The sequence below is a fragment of the Periplaneta americana genome, chromosome 12 (genome assembly GCF_040183065.1).
Source record: "Periplaneta americana isolate PAMFEO1 chromosome 12, P.americana_PAMFEO1_priV1, whole genome shotgun sequence".
NCBI classification, from domain to species: Eukaryota; Metazoa; Arthropoda; class Insecta; order Blattodea; family Blattidae; genus Periplaneta; species Periplaneta americana.
In genome coordinates this window covers 111,234,360-111,249,350 of record NC_091128.1, presented here as the reverse complement: position 1 = coordinate 111,249,350, position 14,991 = coordinate 111,234,360, and the positions used below count along the sequence as shown (strand labels likewise).

Sequence of the window (14,991 nt, the reverse complement as noted above, 5' to 3'; positions counted from 1 at the left end):
ATGCAAAATATTTAAAGGTAAGTGTGTGTGTGTGTGTGTGTGTGTGTGTGTGTGAGTGTAGCTCCCTGAGAATATTTTTTTCCCAATGTATATAAAATACATGAAGATGAGTGCCTGCAGCTCGCTGAGAACATTGTTCCTAGTATCATTCCTCATCTGAAATACGCGTCAGTTATGAGTTTAGAGGTCGCTTTCCATTTATAAAACATTCTAACAGACAGAAGGCAATCGATGACCACAGAAAACATTAAAAAATGTGTAATTATTAATTGCATCTTCAAACAATAAACGAGTTTGAATCACATGTGCACCAGTAATTTTTTCAACTTCGTTTTCTTGTCAGTGTGCAAAAATACATTTAAAAAAGGGTTAGATTTTAAGTTAAATATTTTTTTTATTTACTACATTACATATTTTGTCATTTTTAGCTACATATTTATGTACGTACATGTTCCTCATTTTCATATTAGTTCTACATAAAATCCGGGCTCTAGTTACAAGGTCCTGGAGGGAGAACCAATATCTGGAGTAATACGTGCCAAAGGCATGAGGCATGTTAAGTCCTCCGTAGCAGGGATATTCAAACCAGTATGAGAAGTACCGGTATTACTATATTTTGAGAGAAACAGACTAAGATGGGTTGTTAATCTTCTAACATGGCACTATGTACTGAAAAGGGCAGATGCTGTCGATATCATGATGAAATAACATAGCTTATACTGGATAACTTAAAGCCTAGATTATATGTTATGTTATATGCAAGAAAAATACTTGAGTTTGAGATTTGCCATATCAAGTGAATTCCAAGAATAATACTTCAGAAATTGAAGTAGCTTCAAAGGTTCCGATATTCCTTTCAATCTAATCTAATCTTCTACAAACATAGTCAAGATAAAATATGCAAGTGGAGGCTTTATCTGTAATAGATGGCAAAGTTCTCTTTTTTTTTTTTTTTGTTGCAAAGCGGAGTTCATGTTTTTTTCTTTCGTTCTTATTCAATAAAGTAGTAAGTTCTGTTATAATTTTATTCTGTATATTCAGTATTAATTCTAATAGATTATTTCGTTCACTTCGCGATCTTCTATAGGTTCGTTGGTGCTGGATTTCCAGCAATTTATTTCATTATCACTAGTAATAGTTTGTGTGCTTTTCAAAACATTAGTCAAACGCCAAGAACTGCAAGCTAATAGTTGAGATCTTTTTGAAATGCAACCCCTTTAGGCAGGGTACGAGTCGAACGGTATGAAACAAAATTATGTGACGTACGTTTCAAGAGGGCTTTGCGTAAGATGCGTTGCTATGTTCTCGCGTAAATAAAGTTGTTAATGTTTTGCGGTTTTGCACCAGTTTACACAAATTAATCCATGAATTACTGGGAGTGAGGCTACTGCCGTGGAGTGCATCTTCTGTGTAGTGTAGTGTAATGACGATGTTCTACAGTTGTATCCGTGGCGTGGAAGAAGGCGTGCATATGAACCGCCGAGAAGTGATCCATCCAATAACGAAAATGAGTAGACTGGAAAGAGTACGAGAATGCAGGGCAAGGAAGAGAGCATTTTCTAACCTCTGATCTGCAGTTGAGTTACAAAGTGTCAACAATTTAGTGAACGTTCCTACACCGCCAACAGCAAACGAGTGCTTTGTCTGATCCAACTGATATCCAGTGTTGCCAAGTCAGCGGTTTTGTACAGTAGCGTGCAAATTAATCCGAACAACGTAATTATTTATGCAAAAACACTCAAACGGGATAAAAAAAAAGGCTCTAAGACATACCTCAGTAATCTATGTGGCCTCCCTTGTGTCTAATAGCAGCTCTGAGACGATTTGGCATGGATTCCGCTAATTTCTCACAAATATTCTTCATTTCTTCATCGCGAAACCATACACCAATGAGGGCAGAAATCAACTTCTCCTTTGTAGAACAATCCATTTTTTGCATTCTTCTTTTGCAAATTGACCACAAGTTCTCAATGGGATTGATGTCGGGTGAGTTGCCTGGCCAGGGGAGTACCTGAATATTCTTCTTGTTGAAGAATTCTGTAGTTTTTCGAGACGTATGGCATGGTGCCAGGTCTTGTTGGAACACACCTCTGCCATCCGGAAAAGATTTTTGCAACTGGGGTACCATTCCGGTTTCCAATAAGTGAATATATTTGTCAAAATTCATCATTCCCTTGATAGGTATTAATGCTCCAGGCCCTTCATGTGTAAAACAACCCCAAAACATTACTTTAGGTGGTTATTTGGGTGCTTGTTGGAGATGAGCTGCTGTTACTTTTTGGATCCTTTCCGTACGTAAGAAACACGGTGGCCGTGGACCTCGAAATGAGACTCATCGGAAAAAAGTACATTCTTCCAGTCATTCACTGTCCAGTGTTGATGTAATTTTGCCTACATTAAGCGTTCTTTGCACATAACAGGGGTTAGCAGTTGCTTCTTAATAGGCTTACGAGCCCTTCGTCCAGCTTCCAAAAGCCTACGCCGCACTATTGTGACGTGAATATTCGCCCCAGTGGTAGTCATTAACTCGCGGGTTAAGTCGACAGCAGTTAGTCTAGGATTTAATTTACTTTTCCTGACAATTAAATGATCATCTGCAGGTGAAGTCTTCCTTTTCCGGCTACAGTTTCCTTTTTTCTGGGGTGTGATGGATCCAGTCTCCCTGTATTGTTTTATGATCGAATTAACAGAAGCCAAACCGATGTGACATTCTGCAGCAATTTGCCTCTGTGTCCTAGAAGAATTCTCTGCTAATGTTATAATTTTAGACCGTTTTCGTGGAGTTGTATCCATTTGTGAAGACGACAGAATGTACACAGGATTGCAGTATTAAGTCTTCAACACAACTGAAATGCTTATAAGTACAAAACGACAGGCAAAATGTCACATTTTATAAAAAAATAATGACAGACCTTCAACAATGGAATTACACGTACTACATATGTCAATTAAAGCGGTATGAGCAGCTGTGAGGCCAACAATGACAGAAAATGTAAAAATATGTCATGTTCGGATTAATTTGCACGCTACTGTAAGCTAAATCTGGTGTTTTAGGACTATGGTCAGCTACAGAATTTTACCGTCAGCGGCTAGCTATTTATTTTGGCGTTTTTTGATGATTCCAGCAGGAGACGATATTTTTAAGTTTTTTTCTGTAAAGATATAATTGTTTTATATAATAATGCACTTGCGGACAATAATATTAATTAATCATAAACTAGAGTTTAATAGGGTATTATGAAATATTTCATTGTGCGAGTATAATTATCAACGTTTTATGTTAACTCGATTTGGTACAACCACGTTCATTTCCTGCCTCATCCATTGTTGTTGTACAAATAAGGTATACCACATTTGTTTGTTAAACTTTTAGTCTAATCACGTAAAAAGTCTACTAAGACATGTTGTGAAAGCTGAACTCTGAGAAAAAGCTGGAAAATAAGCTCAAGATATTTGAAAGGAAAATATTATGGAGAATTTTTGGCCCAATATGTGAAAATGGTAGCTGGCGAATTATATACAAGGACTAACTACATTAGGCTTACAGTGATACTGATATATACGTAGTCATTAAAGTAATAAACACATCAAGAATTAGGTGGCTGGGACACCTGTATAAAGAAAAGGAGACAGATCCTGGAGTAAAGTCTCATTAGCAAAAATTGATGGTAAGAGAGTAGTTGAACCTTCTAACATCAGATGGCCGGACAACAATGTTGAACAGGATTTGAAAGTACTGGGTGTAGCGTCATGCATTACAGGCGCTATGTTCGGTTCACGTTTGTCAAGTATGGCGAAGTTCAATATTCGCCGATGTTATATTACCGTCGTACATTACAGACGCTATGATCGATTCAAGTTTGTTGAGTATGTCGAAGATCGATATTCGCCGATGTTATATTACCGTCGTACATTACAGGCGCTATGTTCGGTTCAAGTTTGTCAAGTATGGCGAAGTTCAATATTCGCCGATGTTATATTACCGTCGTACATTACAGACGCTATGTTCGATTCAAGTTTGTTGAGTATGTCGAAGATCGATATTCGCCGATGTTATATTACCGTCGTACATTACAGGCGCTATGTTCGGTTCAAGTTTGTCAAGTATGGCGAAGTTCAATATTCGCCGATGTTATATTACCGTCGTACATTACAGGGGCCATGTTCGGTTCAGGTTTGTTGAGTATGTCGAAGTTCGATATTCGCCGATGTTATATTACCGTCGTACATTACAGACGCTATGTTCGATTCAAGTTTGTTGAGTATGTCGAAGATCGATATTCGCCGATGTTATATTACCGTCGTACATTACAGGCGCTATGTTCGGTTCAAGTTTGTCAAGTATGGCGAAGTTCAATATTCGCCGATGTTATATTACCGTCGTACATTACAGACGCTATGTTCGATTCAAGTTTGTTGAGTATGTCGAAGATCGATATTCGCCGATGTTATATTACCGTCGTACATTACAGGCGCTATGTTCGGTTCAAGTTTGTCAAGTATGGCGAAGTTCAATATTCGCCGATGTTATATTACCGTCGTACATTACAGGGGCCATGTTCGGTTCAGGTTTGTTGAGTATGTCGAAGTTCGATATTCGCCGATGTTATATTACCGTCGTACATTACAGACGCTATGTTCGATTCAAGTTTGTTGAGTATGTCGAAGATCGATATTCGCCGATGTTATATTACCGTCGTACATTACAGGCGCTATGTTCGGTTCAAGTTTGTCAAGTATGGCGAAGTTCAATATTCGCCGATGTTATATTACCGTCGTACATTACAGACGCTATGTTCGATTCAAGTTTGTTGAGTATGTCGAAGATCGATATTCGCCGATGTTATATTACCGTCGTACATTACAGGCGCTATGTTCGGTTCAAGTTTGTCAAGTATGGCGAAGTTCAATATTCGCCGATGTTATATTACCGTCGTACATTACAGGGGCCATGTTCGGTTCAGGTTTGTTGAGTATGTCGAAGTTCGATATTCGCCGATGTTATATTACCGTCGTACATTACCGGCGCTATGTTCGATTCAAGTTTGTTGAGTATGGCGAAGTTCGATATTCGCCGATGTTATATTACCGTCGTACATTACAGGCGCTATGTTCGGTTCAAGTTTGTCAAGTATGGCAAAGTTCAATATTCGCCGATGTTATATTACCGTCGTACATTACAGGCGCTATGTTCTGTTCAAGTTTGTTGAGTATGGCGAAGTTCGATATTCGCCGATGTTATATTACCGTCGTACATTACAGGCGCTATGTTCTGTTCAAGTTTGTCAAGTATGGCGAAGTTCGATATTCGCCGATGTTATATTACCGTCGTACATTACAGGCGCTATGTTCGGTTCAAGTTTGTTGAGTATGTCGAAGTTCGATATTCGCCGATGTTATATTACCGTCGTACATTACAGGCGCTATGTTCGGTTCAAGTTTGTTGAGTATGGCGAAGTTCAATATTCGCCGATGTTATATTACCGTCGTACATTACAGGCGCTATGTTCTATTCAAGTTTGTTGAGTATGGCGAAGTTCGATATTCGCCGATGTTATATTACCGTCGTACATTACAGGCGCTATGTTCTGTTCAAGTTTGTTGAGTATGGCGAAGTTCAATATTCGCCGATGTTATATTACCGTCGTACATTACAGGCGCTATGTTCGGTTCAAGTTTGTTGAGTATGGCGAAGTTCGATATTCGCCGATGTTATATTACCGTCGTACATTACAGGCGCTATGTTCGATTCATGTTTGTTGAGTATGTCGAAGTTCGATATTCGCCGATGTTATATTACCGTCGTACATTACAGGCGCTATGTTCGATTCAAGTTTGTTGAGTATGGCGAAGTTCGATATTCGCCTATGTTATATTACCGTCGTACATTACAGGCGCTATGTTCGGTTCAAGTTTGTCAAGTATGGCGAAGTTCAATATTCGCCGATGTTATATTACTTTCGTACATTACAGGCGTTATGTTCGGTTCAAGTTTGTTGAGTATGGCGAAGTTCAATATTCGCCGATGTTATATTACCGTCGTACATTACAGGCGCTATGTTCGGTTCATGTTTGTTGAGTATGTCGAAGTTCGATATTCGCCGATGTTATATTACCGTCGTACATTACAGGCGCTATGTTCTGTTCAAGTTTGTTGAGTATGGCGAAGTTCGATATTCGCCGATGTTATATTACCGTCGTACATTACAGGCGCTATGTTCTGTTCAAGTTTGTCAAGTATGGCGAAGTTCGATATTCGCCGATGTTATATTACCGTCGTACATTACAGGCGCTATGTTCGGTTCAAGTTTGTTGAGTATGTCGAAGTTCGATATTCGCCGATGTTATATTACCGTCGTACATTACAGGCGCTATGTTCGGTTCAAGTTTGTTGAGTATGGCGAAGTTCAATATTCGCCGATGTTATATTACCGTCGTACATTACAGGCGCTATGTTCTATTCAAGTTTGTTGAGTATGGCGAAGTTCGATATTCGCCGATGTTATATTACCGTCGTACATTACAGGCGCTATGTTCTGTTCAAGTTTGTTGAGTATGGCGAAGTTCAATATTCGCCGATGTTATATTACCGTCGTACATTACAGGCGCTATGTTCGGTTCAAGTTTGTTGAGTATGGCGAAGTTCGATATTCGCCGATGTTATATTACCGTCGTACATTACAGGCGCTATGTTCGATTCATGTTTGTTGAGTATGTCGAAGTTCGATATTCGCCGATGTTATATTACCGTCGTACATTACAGGCGCTATGTTCGATTCAAGTTTGTTGAGTATGGCGAAGTTCGATATTCGCCGATGTTATATTACCGTCGTACATTACAGGCGCTATGTTCGTGCAAGTTTGTCAAGTATGGCGAATTTCAATATTCGCCGATGTTATATTACCGTCGTACATTACAGGCGCTATGTTCGGTTCAAGTTTGTCAAGTATGGCGAATTTCAATATTCGCCGATGTTATATTACCGTCGTACATTACAGGCGCTAGGTTCGATTCAAGTTTGTTGAGTATGTCGAAGTTCGATATTCGCCGATGTTATATTACCGTCGTACATTACAGGCGCTATGTTCGATTCAAGTTTGTTGAGTATGTCGAAGTTCGATATTCGCCGATGTTATATTACCGTCGTACATTACAAGCGCTATGTTCGATTCAAGGTTGTCGAGTTTGACGAAGTTCGATATTCGCATATGTTAGCTCTGCAGTAGAAGGCCTGTCGTGTTTGTTCGCCCTTATTATGAAAATATTTGCTCATTGTTGGATATACACTTTCAACACTTATATGATCACTGATTACTGAGTTAATATTCGAAAATTTTACCTGACTGACTAGTTTCGAAGTGAAGTAGTTTATTTTACGACGGTTTATCAACAGCTTATTTTATTTAGCGTCTGAATGATATGAAGGTGATAATGCCGGTGAAATGAGTCCGAGGTCCAACAGCGAAAGTTACCCAGCATTTGCTCATATTGGGTTGAGGGAAAACCCCGGAAAAAACCTCAACCAGGTAACTTGCCCCGACCGGGAATCGAACTTGGGGCAACTGGTTTCGCGGCTAGACGCGCTAATCGTTACTCCACAGGTGTGGACACCTGTAACAAAAACCTACTTTTATTATTTTCCTACTTTCCAGTAGGTCTGAAATTATTGTTGAGCAGGCAAGTTTATTCCATGTCTTTGTTTTCATATTCTTAACACACGAGAAAACCCTTTCCAAAGTAGCAGTAGAGTATGGTAATATCACAATACACCCAACAAGATTAACAAGGAGTGGAAATGCAATCTTAGGGGGAGTCTGTACTGCCTATCCCAGCAATGTAAATTTCATCTACCTTAGGTGCACTTTTCTCAGGACTTACATAAGATACACATTTGAAATTTCTAGGGGTTATTCTTCAAGTATTATTGTATGTAACAGGCTGAAATTACGGTCTTTATTTTTTATTACTCTGCTTTACATTGCTGGGATGGCAGTACAGACTCCCCTTAATGTCACTTTCTTTACCTGAGCAATTTCCTTTCAAAAAGCTTCCACATACATATATTTACCTGCATTAGGAATAGTAGTATTGTGCAATAATCGCCATTTCCTGCCAATGCCACTTATCTGTCTTTGTTTTATACAAGAAAGAAATTCAGCTGCTAATGAAGTACTTGATATGTTTTGCAAAGAATAAAATGTGGAGTAATTACGCCAAGATTTTCGAATCAACTTCATTCAAATGAAAATGTGAGGAAAACTTGATGTACGCTTTCAATCAGGAAACGAGTGTTATGAGCTATAAAATCTCAAAACATGATCCAAAACTGTTCCCTAGAATTAAGCCTAGTTTCCCTATTTTCCTACATTGCAATATGTTTTCCCTAAATCTAAGGAAACTTCCATAGGTTGATAACACTGAGGTGAGCATAGGTTTTTGAATTGAAAGAGAGGAGAAATGGGAGGAGAACACAAAACGCGTCCTCGCAAAGGGTTCGGGGATGAAAGAAACTGAATATGTGAGCTCCAAGCTTGTTGGCCACTTCTCTCACTCCGGGTTACACTGCTTCACTGAAAGAGCTCTAGAAAACGGGAAAAGAGGTAACTTCTTGGGTACCACATACGCAAGGGGAGGGGAATGTGATCAAACTGCTCGCAGGACGGAGAAAGAAATGGGGGAAGGTGTAATCTTGCACATTGAAAGGAACTTTGTCCTTTCGCAATGAGGTGGAGTCGAGAAGACTAAGGGCGCAAATAGCCATAGTAGCTGACGCGCCCTTTTTAAACCCTACTAACGGGAGAAGACTCGTTCGTGTGATGTTCGATGGCTAAGGCAAGTGAAGGCCGCGAGTTGTAAACCTTCAAATTCAAAGATTCTCTGTCCTTTAGCAATGAGACTAGATAATACTTCGCTCTTATTTATAGGCTATAAGAAAACTAATTCCTGGAGTCAAGTGAGACTTTGGAATGACATGGACATCCTATTATAAATGTATATCAACAATAACTATAAATAATTTATGCGAGATTAATAAAATCAATTAACGAAATTATAAGCACAGAGAAGAAAAATCTAATCATTGGATCTCATAAATGAGTAATTATACAGTATCATTTGTGTAGTTTTATTCATGACGCAATCGTTAGCCTCAGCTTTCGTGCAAAGCCAATATGACGTATGGTCATACCTTCTGCCCTGATAATGGAATCTATGTGTAGTTCCGAACATTCCAGAATATGTTTGAATACCCAAAACTCTATTTCTGAACTGTTTACTTTTTCCTGCTTACAAGTAATTTTTTTCATTTATTGTTACGATATTTTGATCTAGGTTCTACACAAAGAGAGACATGACGTACTCAAAACTAATTTCTTGGTATCAGGGATGGTTGAACATGTATTTCTAATGTATTTTTAAATTTAAGAGAATACAAGCAAGCAATGCAAAATACTAGTTTCTTTTTAAAAAAATCACCAAATCTAATTTAATTTTTTCTTTACAGAGGCGGGCTGTCGTAAGGAAAATATAACATGTGAAGAGAGACGTGGTCTCAAAAAGTTCAAGAACTCCTGGTGTGAGTGGTGAGATTTTAATTCCGAAATCTGATGCGCTGAATTACCACTAAGGGACGTTGGTTGCCCACATCACATTTCTAACGGCGCCGTACTAAACGAATCCTGTTTCCAAGCGTACACCAGTTATTTGGAATGGTTTGATGTAGAACTATAGATATTAGCTCACAGCACCCAGTACGATTATTTGGTCCTGCCAGTCGCCGGCAATGTGCGTGTGGGTCAGGCGAGTCCATTAAGTTACGCCAAGGGATGTCGAGATTAGTCTGTCGCCTGCAGTCAGAGCGATCGGATATCACGCATGCGGTATAGCGTTGTGTCTCCAGTACAGTTAAGCTATACTCCAGTCCTTTACCGACCGCTCGCCCTTATCTCTACTCCGGAACTCTCCCCACTACTCCTATTACTTCCCCTCTTTCGCGTCACTGAGCTGTCAGGACTAAATAATCGGTCTTTTGTACTCGCCCCTTCCATACGGAATATGCTTCTCATTCAATTTGGTACAAAGTACAAAAAATTGATCTACAATATTTTCAACCAACGCTTCTCAATAAAGATAAAAATTCGTTCGTAAATCAGAGAATGTATATATATTTATTATATTCTGAAGTCTGATTAATGAAATATGTTACTGTTACTAGTCGGCGATGTATGCAATGGAGGGGAAAGGAACTGGCCACCCTACCCCATTATCTCCTAGCTAAGTTTCCTCATAATTTATGCTTTATTAGTGCCACGATGTTCGAACCTGTCTTCGAAAAGTTGACTAAGCAACACTAGGCCTATAAGCCTATACAATCATCCAGCAAAAACCTCTTTCAACGTCTGAATACGTCAATGCTGTGAAGCTTTCTTGCAATCTTATTCCTGTAAGATCCGTTCCTGGCAGATCCTTTAATACAACCCGTTGTAGGCATACTGGCTGCAGCGAGACAGAAACCACTGGTCACGTATTGGGATTCTGCAGGAAAAGCGAGCTGCTACGGAACAACAGACATCATAGAGTGAGGACAAGTATTGCAGAAATCCTAAGACACCTTGGTTCATGAAGAGGTTCACTGCATTTCGGCCGCAGATTCCAACAGGCGCGCGGACATCATAGCCATCGACAGGGTTAAGGATAAGGCCATGGTATGAGATCCAACCATCCGCTTTAGAGAAACCTCTCACAGGCGAACGAGGTCAACAAGGAAAAACAAGAAATATATGAACCATGCCTACCTTTCCTCTCTTCTAAATATAACATACCTGTTAATCAGTGGGTCGTCAAAGGTATGTTACATGGAGCGAGAGTTTCCCTTCCACAGTCCAACTACCAACTATTAGTGAAATTAACATTCCAACTCTTTCAAATACAAAACATCTTATTACAAATTCTTAAGGACACTTTACATATCATTTAATATCATCTATATTTTCAAGAAAGGTAACTTTATCAATATGACATTTTGGCATCAAGCGCATCCCAAATCCAAAATTTAGTATTTTTATTAATTAATAGATTTTAAAAACATAACTGTTCTGTATTCTGGATTCTTGTGGTCACCATCACCGGAGGGCTGATGATTTGATCAAATCCATCTCTCTATTATTATTATTATTATTATTATTATTATTATTATTATTATTATTACTATTATTATCATTACTATTATTATTATCATTATTATTATTATTATTATTATTATTATTATTATTATTATTATTATAGGTGGTGTCTCTGCGGTCTTCCGAAAGGAACCCGGTTCAAGAAATCAAATCGATGATAAAAATGAAAAGTAAGATACGAATTTCAACCTTCGGCTACATTGGTTTCATCTTACTTGGAACCATTCTGTACATCCATAATTTTAGTGTTGATCTACGGTATCACATATACACTCTCATGTCAGGTAAGTATACAACAAAGTGCACCAAGGAAACTGCGAATAATACAAGCGAACACATTTTCAACGAAAGTTTTCCTCATTCGAAAGGCATATTCATTAATATCTAGTTTCATCGTCGGCGTTGCGCACAAAGTACATTTCTCAACGGCTCAAATGCGAGGAAGATGAAGATCTATGTATAAATAATTTATTCAACAATTTCATTACATCAGAACTAATTTTCAGCAAAGTTTATAGCAAAATACAAATCCCCCAGTATTTATAACCTAGGCTCAACAAACACGGTAGTATTCAACATCGAACTTGATAACGTAAACAAAAGTTCTTGCAATGAAGTTACAGGATACTTTTCACTAAATGTTGCTCAAATTATAGTCACATTGAAATTGAACAGAATTGTTGCACGCCTTCAATAACAAAAAGAAAATATTTCTATTCTGTTTCAGATAAAACTCTACCTATTATGAAGTCCGACTTTGTAGTGGACACGATTGGATGTCGGATTCCAGATTTGGATCCCTTCGATCCAATTGTTAAGAAGTTCATAAATGAAGAGAAACCTTTGAATTGTCACGAAAAACACCAGCTATTGGTTGATTCTAACCTTACGTCATTGTTCATCGTGAAGTCTGCATTGCCATCCTTCAATATCAGCGATCTAGATCAACTTAACTGCTGCTATCAACCATTCTGGAGGTCCAAGCCCAATAACTCAGACAAGAAAGTTGACGACAGAATAACGTAAGAATGAAATATAGCACAGTAAGTTACTAAGGTGAGAACTGGATTTATAATCATTAATTTTAACCGTTTCTTATTACAGATTTGCTGACAACTGCACTTCATTCAAAGAATCAATTTCCATTCAAGAAGAATTTGTTAAGGTGTTATGTTCTGTGGACAGCCGGAATATATACACAAATTACCACGCCTTCATTCCTTTAAAGCCAGAAGTGGAGAAACGTTGCAAAGAAGCAAGAGAAAATTCTACTGAAGAGAAGGAACGTGTGAGTGTACTGCTGGTTGGGATGGATGGAGTTTCACGTATGAATTTTCATCGACAGTTGCCTAGAATTTTGAAAATTCTTCAAAACATGAAAGCTATCGAACTGCTTGGTTATAACAAGGTGGGAGATAATACGTTTCCTAATCTAGTTCCAGTTCTTTCCGGTCTTTCTGAAAAAGAATTGAAACGTGTATGTTGGCCGAATAATAACGACGTATTCGATGAGTGCAATTGGGTGTGGAAGAATTTCAGTGCAGCCGGATACCGAACAGCTTTCGGGGAAGATGCTACAGATATTGGATTATTTAATTATATGAAGCGTGGATTTTCGAAACAACCGACTGATTACTATTCAAGACCATATTTATTGCAAAGTGAGAAAGATATAGGTTTTCACAAGAAATTATACACAAAATTATGCATAGGATCCCAGATGTCACTTTCAGTACTGCTACAGTATATATCAAAACTCGCAATTACTATGGCTTCTAAAGATTTCTTCGGATTCTTTTGGGGTACAAGCCTGACACATGATTATCTCAATTTTCCCAGTCTAGGAGATGGTGCTTATGAACAATTTCTATGTAATTTAAGTGATACCGGATCCCTAAATCGTACAGTATTAATTTTCTTGAGTGACCATGGAATTCGATGGGGAGGTATTCGTAAAACCTATCAGGGACGATTGGAAGAAAGACTTCCATTTGTGTTTTTTATTTTTCCTGAGTGGTTCAGAAACAAATATCCTCTTGCTATTACTAATTTACGAAAAAATACATATCATCTTACCACACCATTCGATATGTATGAAACTCTAGTAGACTTGTTGAATCTTGACCAAATTGAAATGGAATCAATACAGAGAAGAAGCATAGAATTTGATAAATCAAAACAGAAACCTAGAGGCATTAGCCTTTTTCTCCCTGTTCCTAAATCTCGAAATTGTAGTGAAGCTGGAATAGAACCACATTGGTGCACGTGTCAGAGAAGTGAGGTTTTATCAGTTGAAGACTCTGTTGTTAAGAATATGTCCTCAATATTAGTTCAGCACCTTAATGCCCTCTTAAAGCCATATGGAGAGTGTTCGCAACTTCAAGTGGAAGATATTAAAAGTGCTAGTGTTCAGTTTCCTCTTCAACATCTGTACAACGAAACTAAAGATGGAGGGCTGAAGGACTATGTGATAGTTATTCAGACCACTCCAGGCGGAGCATTGTTTGAAGGTACTATTCGTCACCAAATAAAAAATGACAATGTTCAAGTTGTAGGTATCGTTAGTCGAATTAATTCATACGGAAACCAAAGTTCTTGCATAGTAGACTATCATATGAAACTTTATTGTTATTGTGAATCCTACCTCAATATGAACACTAAACTCTGATTCATCTAGTGATTAGTATAACAGATTTAAGTATCTTTGTGTAATGTGCTTTCAACGTTTTTTGTAATGCTGTCAACTGTATGCAAACTATAAGACTGTGTGTGACAAGGAATGTTGAACAATTTAAGTTTTTGAAGTTTAATTATAATTAATCACATCACTGAAATGTTTTATTTCCAAAAACGAAGAATCCGAGGTTAATGTGTTGTAAGTATGTGCATTTAGTTTAGTCGGTTACATTCATTGTTTGTTATTGTTTGTATGAACTCACGAAATTATCTAAAAATAGATATGTTTACTGGAATTATAAAGTAATATTTATTTGTTATTTCTATAGGCTGTTAAAATGCATAAACTTTTATGACATTCGTAACTAGAGATTACATTTTAGTTTTAAAAAGGAAAAAGATTGGTTGATCATCCGGAATAAAATTCTTCAATTTATACAGGATGTAACTGAATTACTTTTCCAAAATTTGAGGAGATGTAGAGGATTATATGGTGAAGATTTTTCACCCAGGAACTCATGACCGGAAATGAGAATTGAAACATCTACAGCACTGTGAGATGTTGCTTTTCCTGCTCTTGTAAAGGAGAATTTTCTAAGCATTCAGTAGGCTAGTATGTGGTACAGGAGGACTGTGCTCCATCGCACTTCGATCGCCTGGTCCGCGCATATATCACAGATATCTTTAAGCAGAGAATAAATGGAAGGGGATGCCCAGTCCTTTGGCTTGCGCGCTCCCCTGACCTCGCCCCTCCTGACTTTTTCTTATGAGGTACGTGAAGGCTATTGTGTACGCAACACCGGTGCAAACAGTAAAAAACTTACTGAGCGCATCTTTAGAGCGTTCGATACCATAAGAGGGTAGTGTTGAATCTTCCACGGAATAAGACAAAAGAAAATGGCTCGTCGTTGCACGCTATGTAACGAAGTTGACGGTCGTTCATTTTGAACATTTATTGTAAATGTGAAAGTCAACAAAATTTTTCAAACTACTCTGATGTTTTATTTAGTCTACATGCTCTACTAATTATATAGAAAGTTCGCCATCATAAGAACAGGAAAAGCAACATATCACAGTGCTTTGATATTCCAATTTTCATGAGTTCCTAAGTGAAAAATCTTCACTATATCACAC

General features: G+C 38.1%; 1 protein-coding gene across 6 annotated transcripts; it reads left to right on the top strand.

Moving 5' to 3' along the window:
- The first annotated feature begins 958 nt into the window (after positions 1-958).
- Positions 959-14,153, top strand: LOC138710822 (uncharacterized). 6 transcript variants are annotated; one of them, XM_069841961.1, is made up of 5 exons: positions 959-1,006; positions 9,504-9,575; positions 11,285-11,465; positions 11,909-12,203; positions 12,286-14,153. In XM_069841961.1, the coding sequence occupies exons 3-5, from the start codon at positions 11,336-11,338 to the stop codon at positions 13,847-13,849; spliced, it is 1,989 nt and encodes a 662-aa protein (XP_069698062.1). In that variant the 5' UTR covers positions 959-1,006; positions 9,504-9,575; positions 11,285-11,335; the 3' UTR covers positions 13,850-14,153. The 6 variants fall into 6 exon arrangements, with proteins under 6 accessions (XP_069698062.1, XP_069698064.1, XP_069698065.1 ...); XM_069841963.1 differs by having other exon boundaries at positions 9,504-9,582; XM_069841960.1 differs by lacking the exon at positions 959-1,006 and adding an exon at positions 1,016-1,087.
- Positions 14,154-14,991: the final 838 nt, after the last annotated feature.

Coding starts and splice junctions, on each gene's coding strand:
- LOC138710822 (XM_069841961.1), top strand. CDS start 11,336: ATGATAAAAATGAAAAGTAAGATACGAATTTCAACCTTCGGCTACATT. Junction 11,466..11,908: donor CATATACACTCTCATGTCAG/GTAAGTATACAA, acceptor ATTCTGTTTCAG/ATAAAACTCTACCTATTATG. Junction 12,204..12,285: donor AAAGTTGACGACAGAATAAC/GTAAGAATGAAA, acceptor TTCTTATTACAG/ATTTGCTGACAACTGCACTT.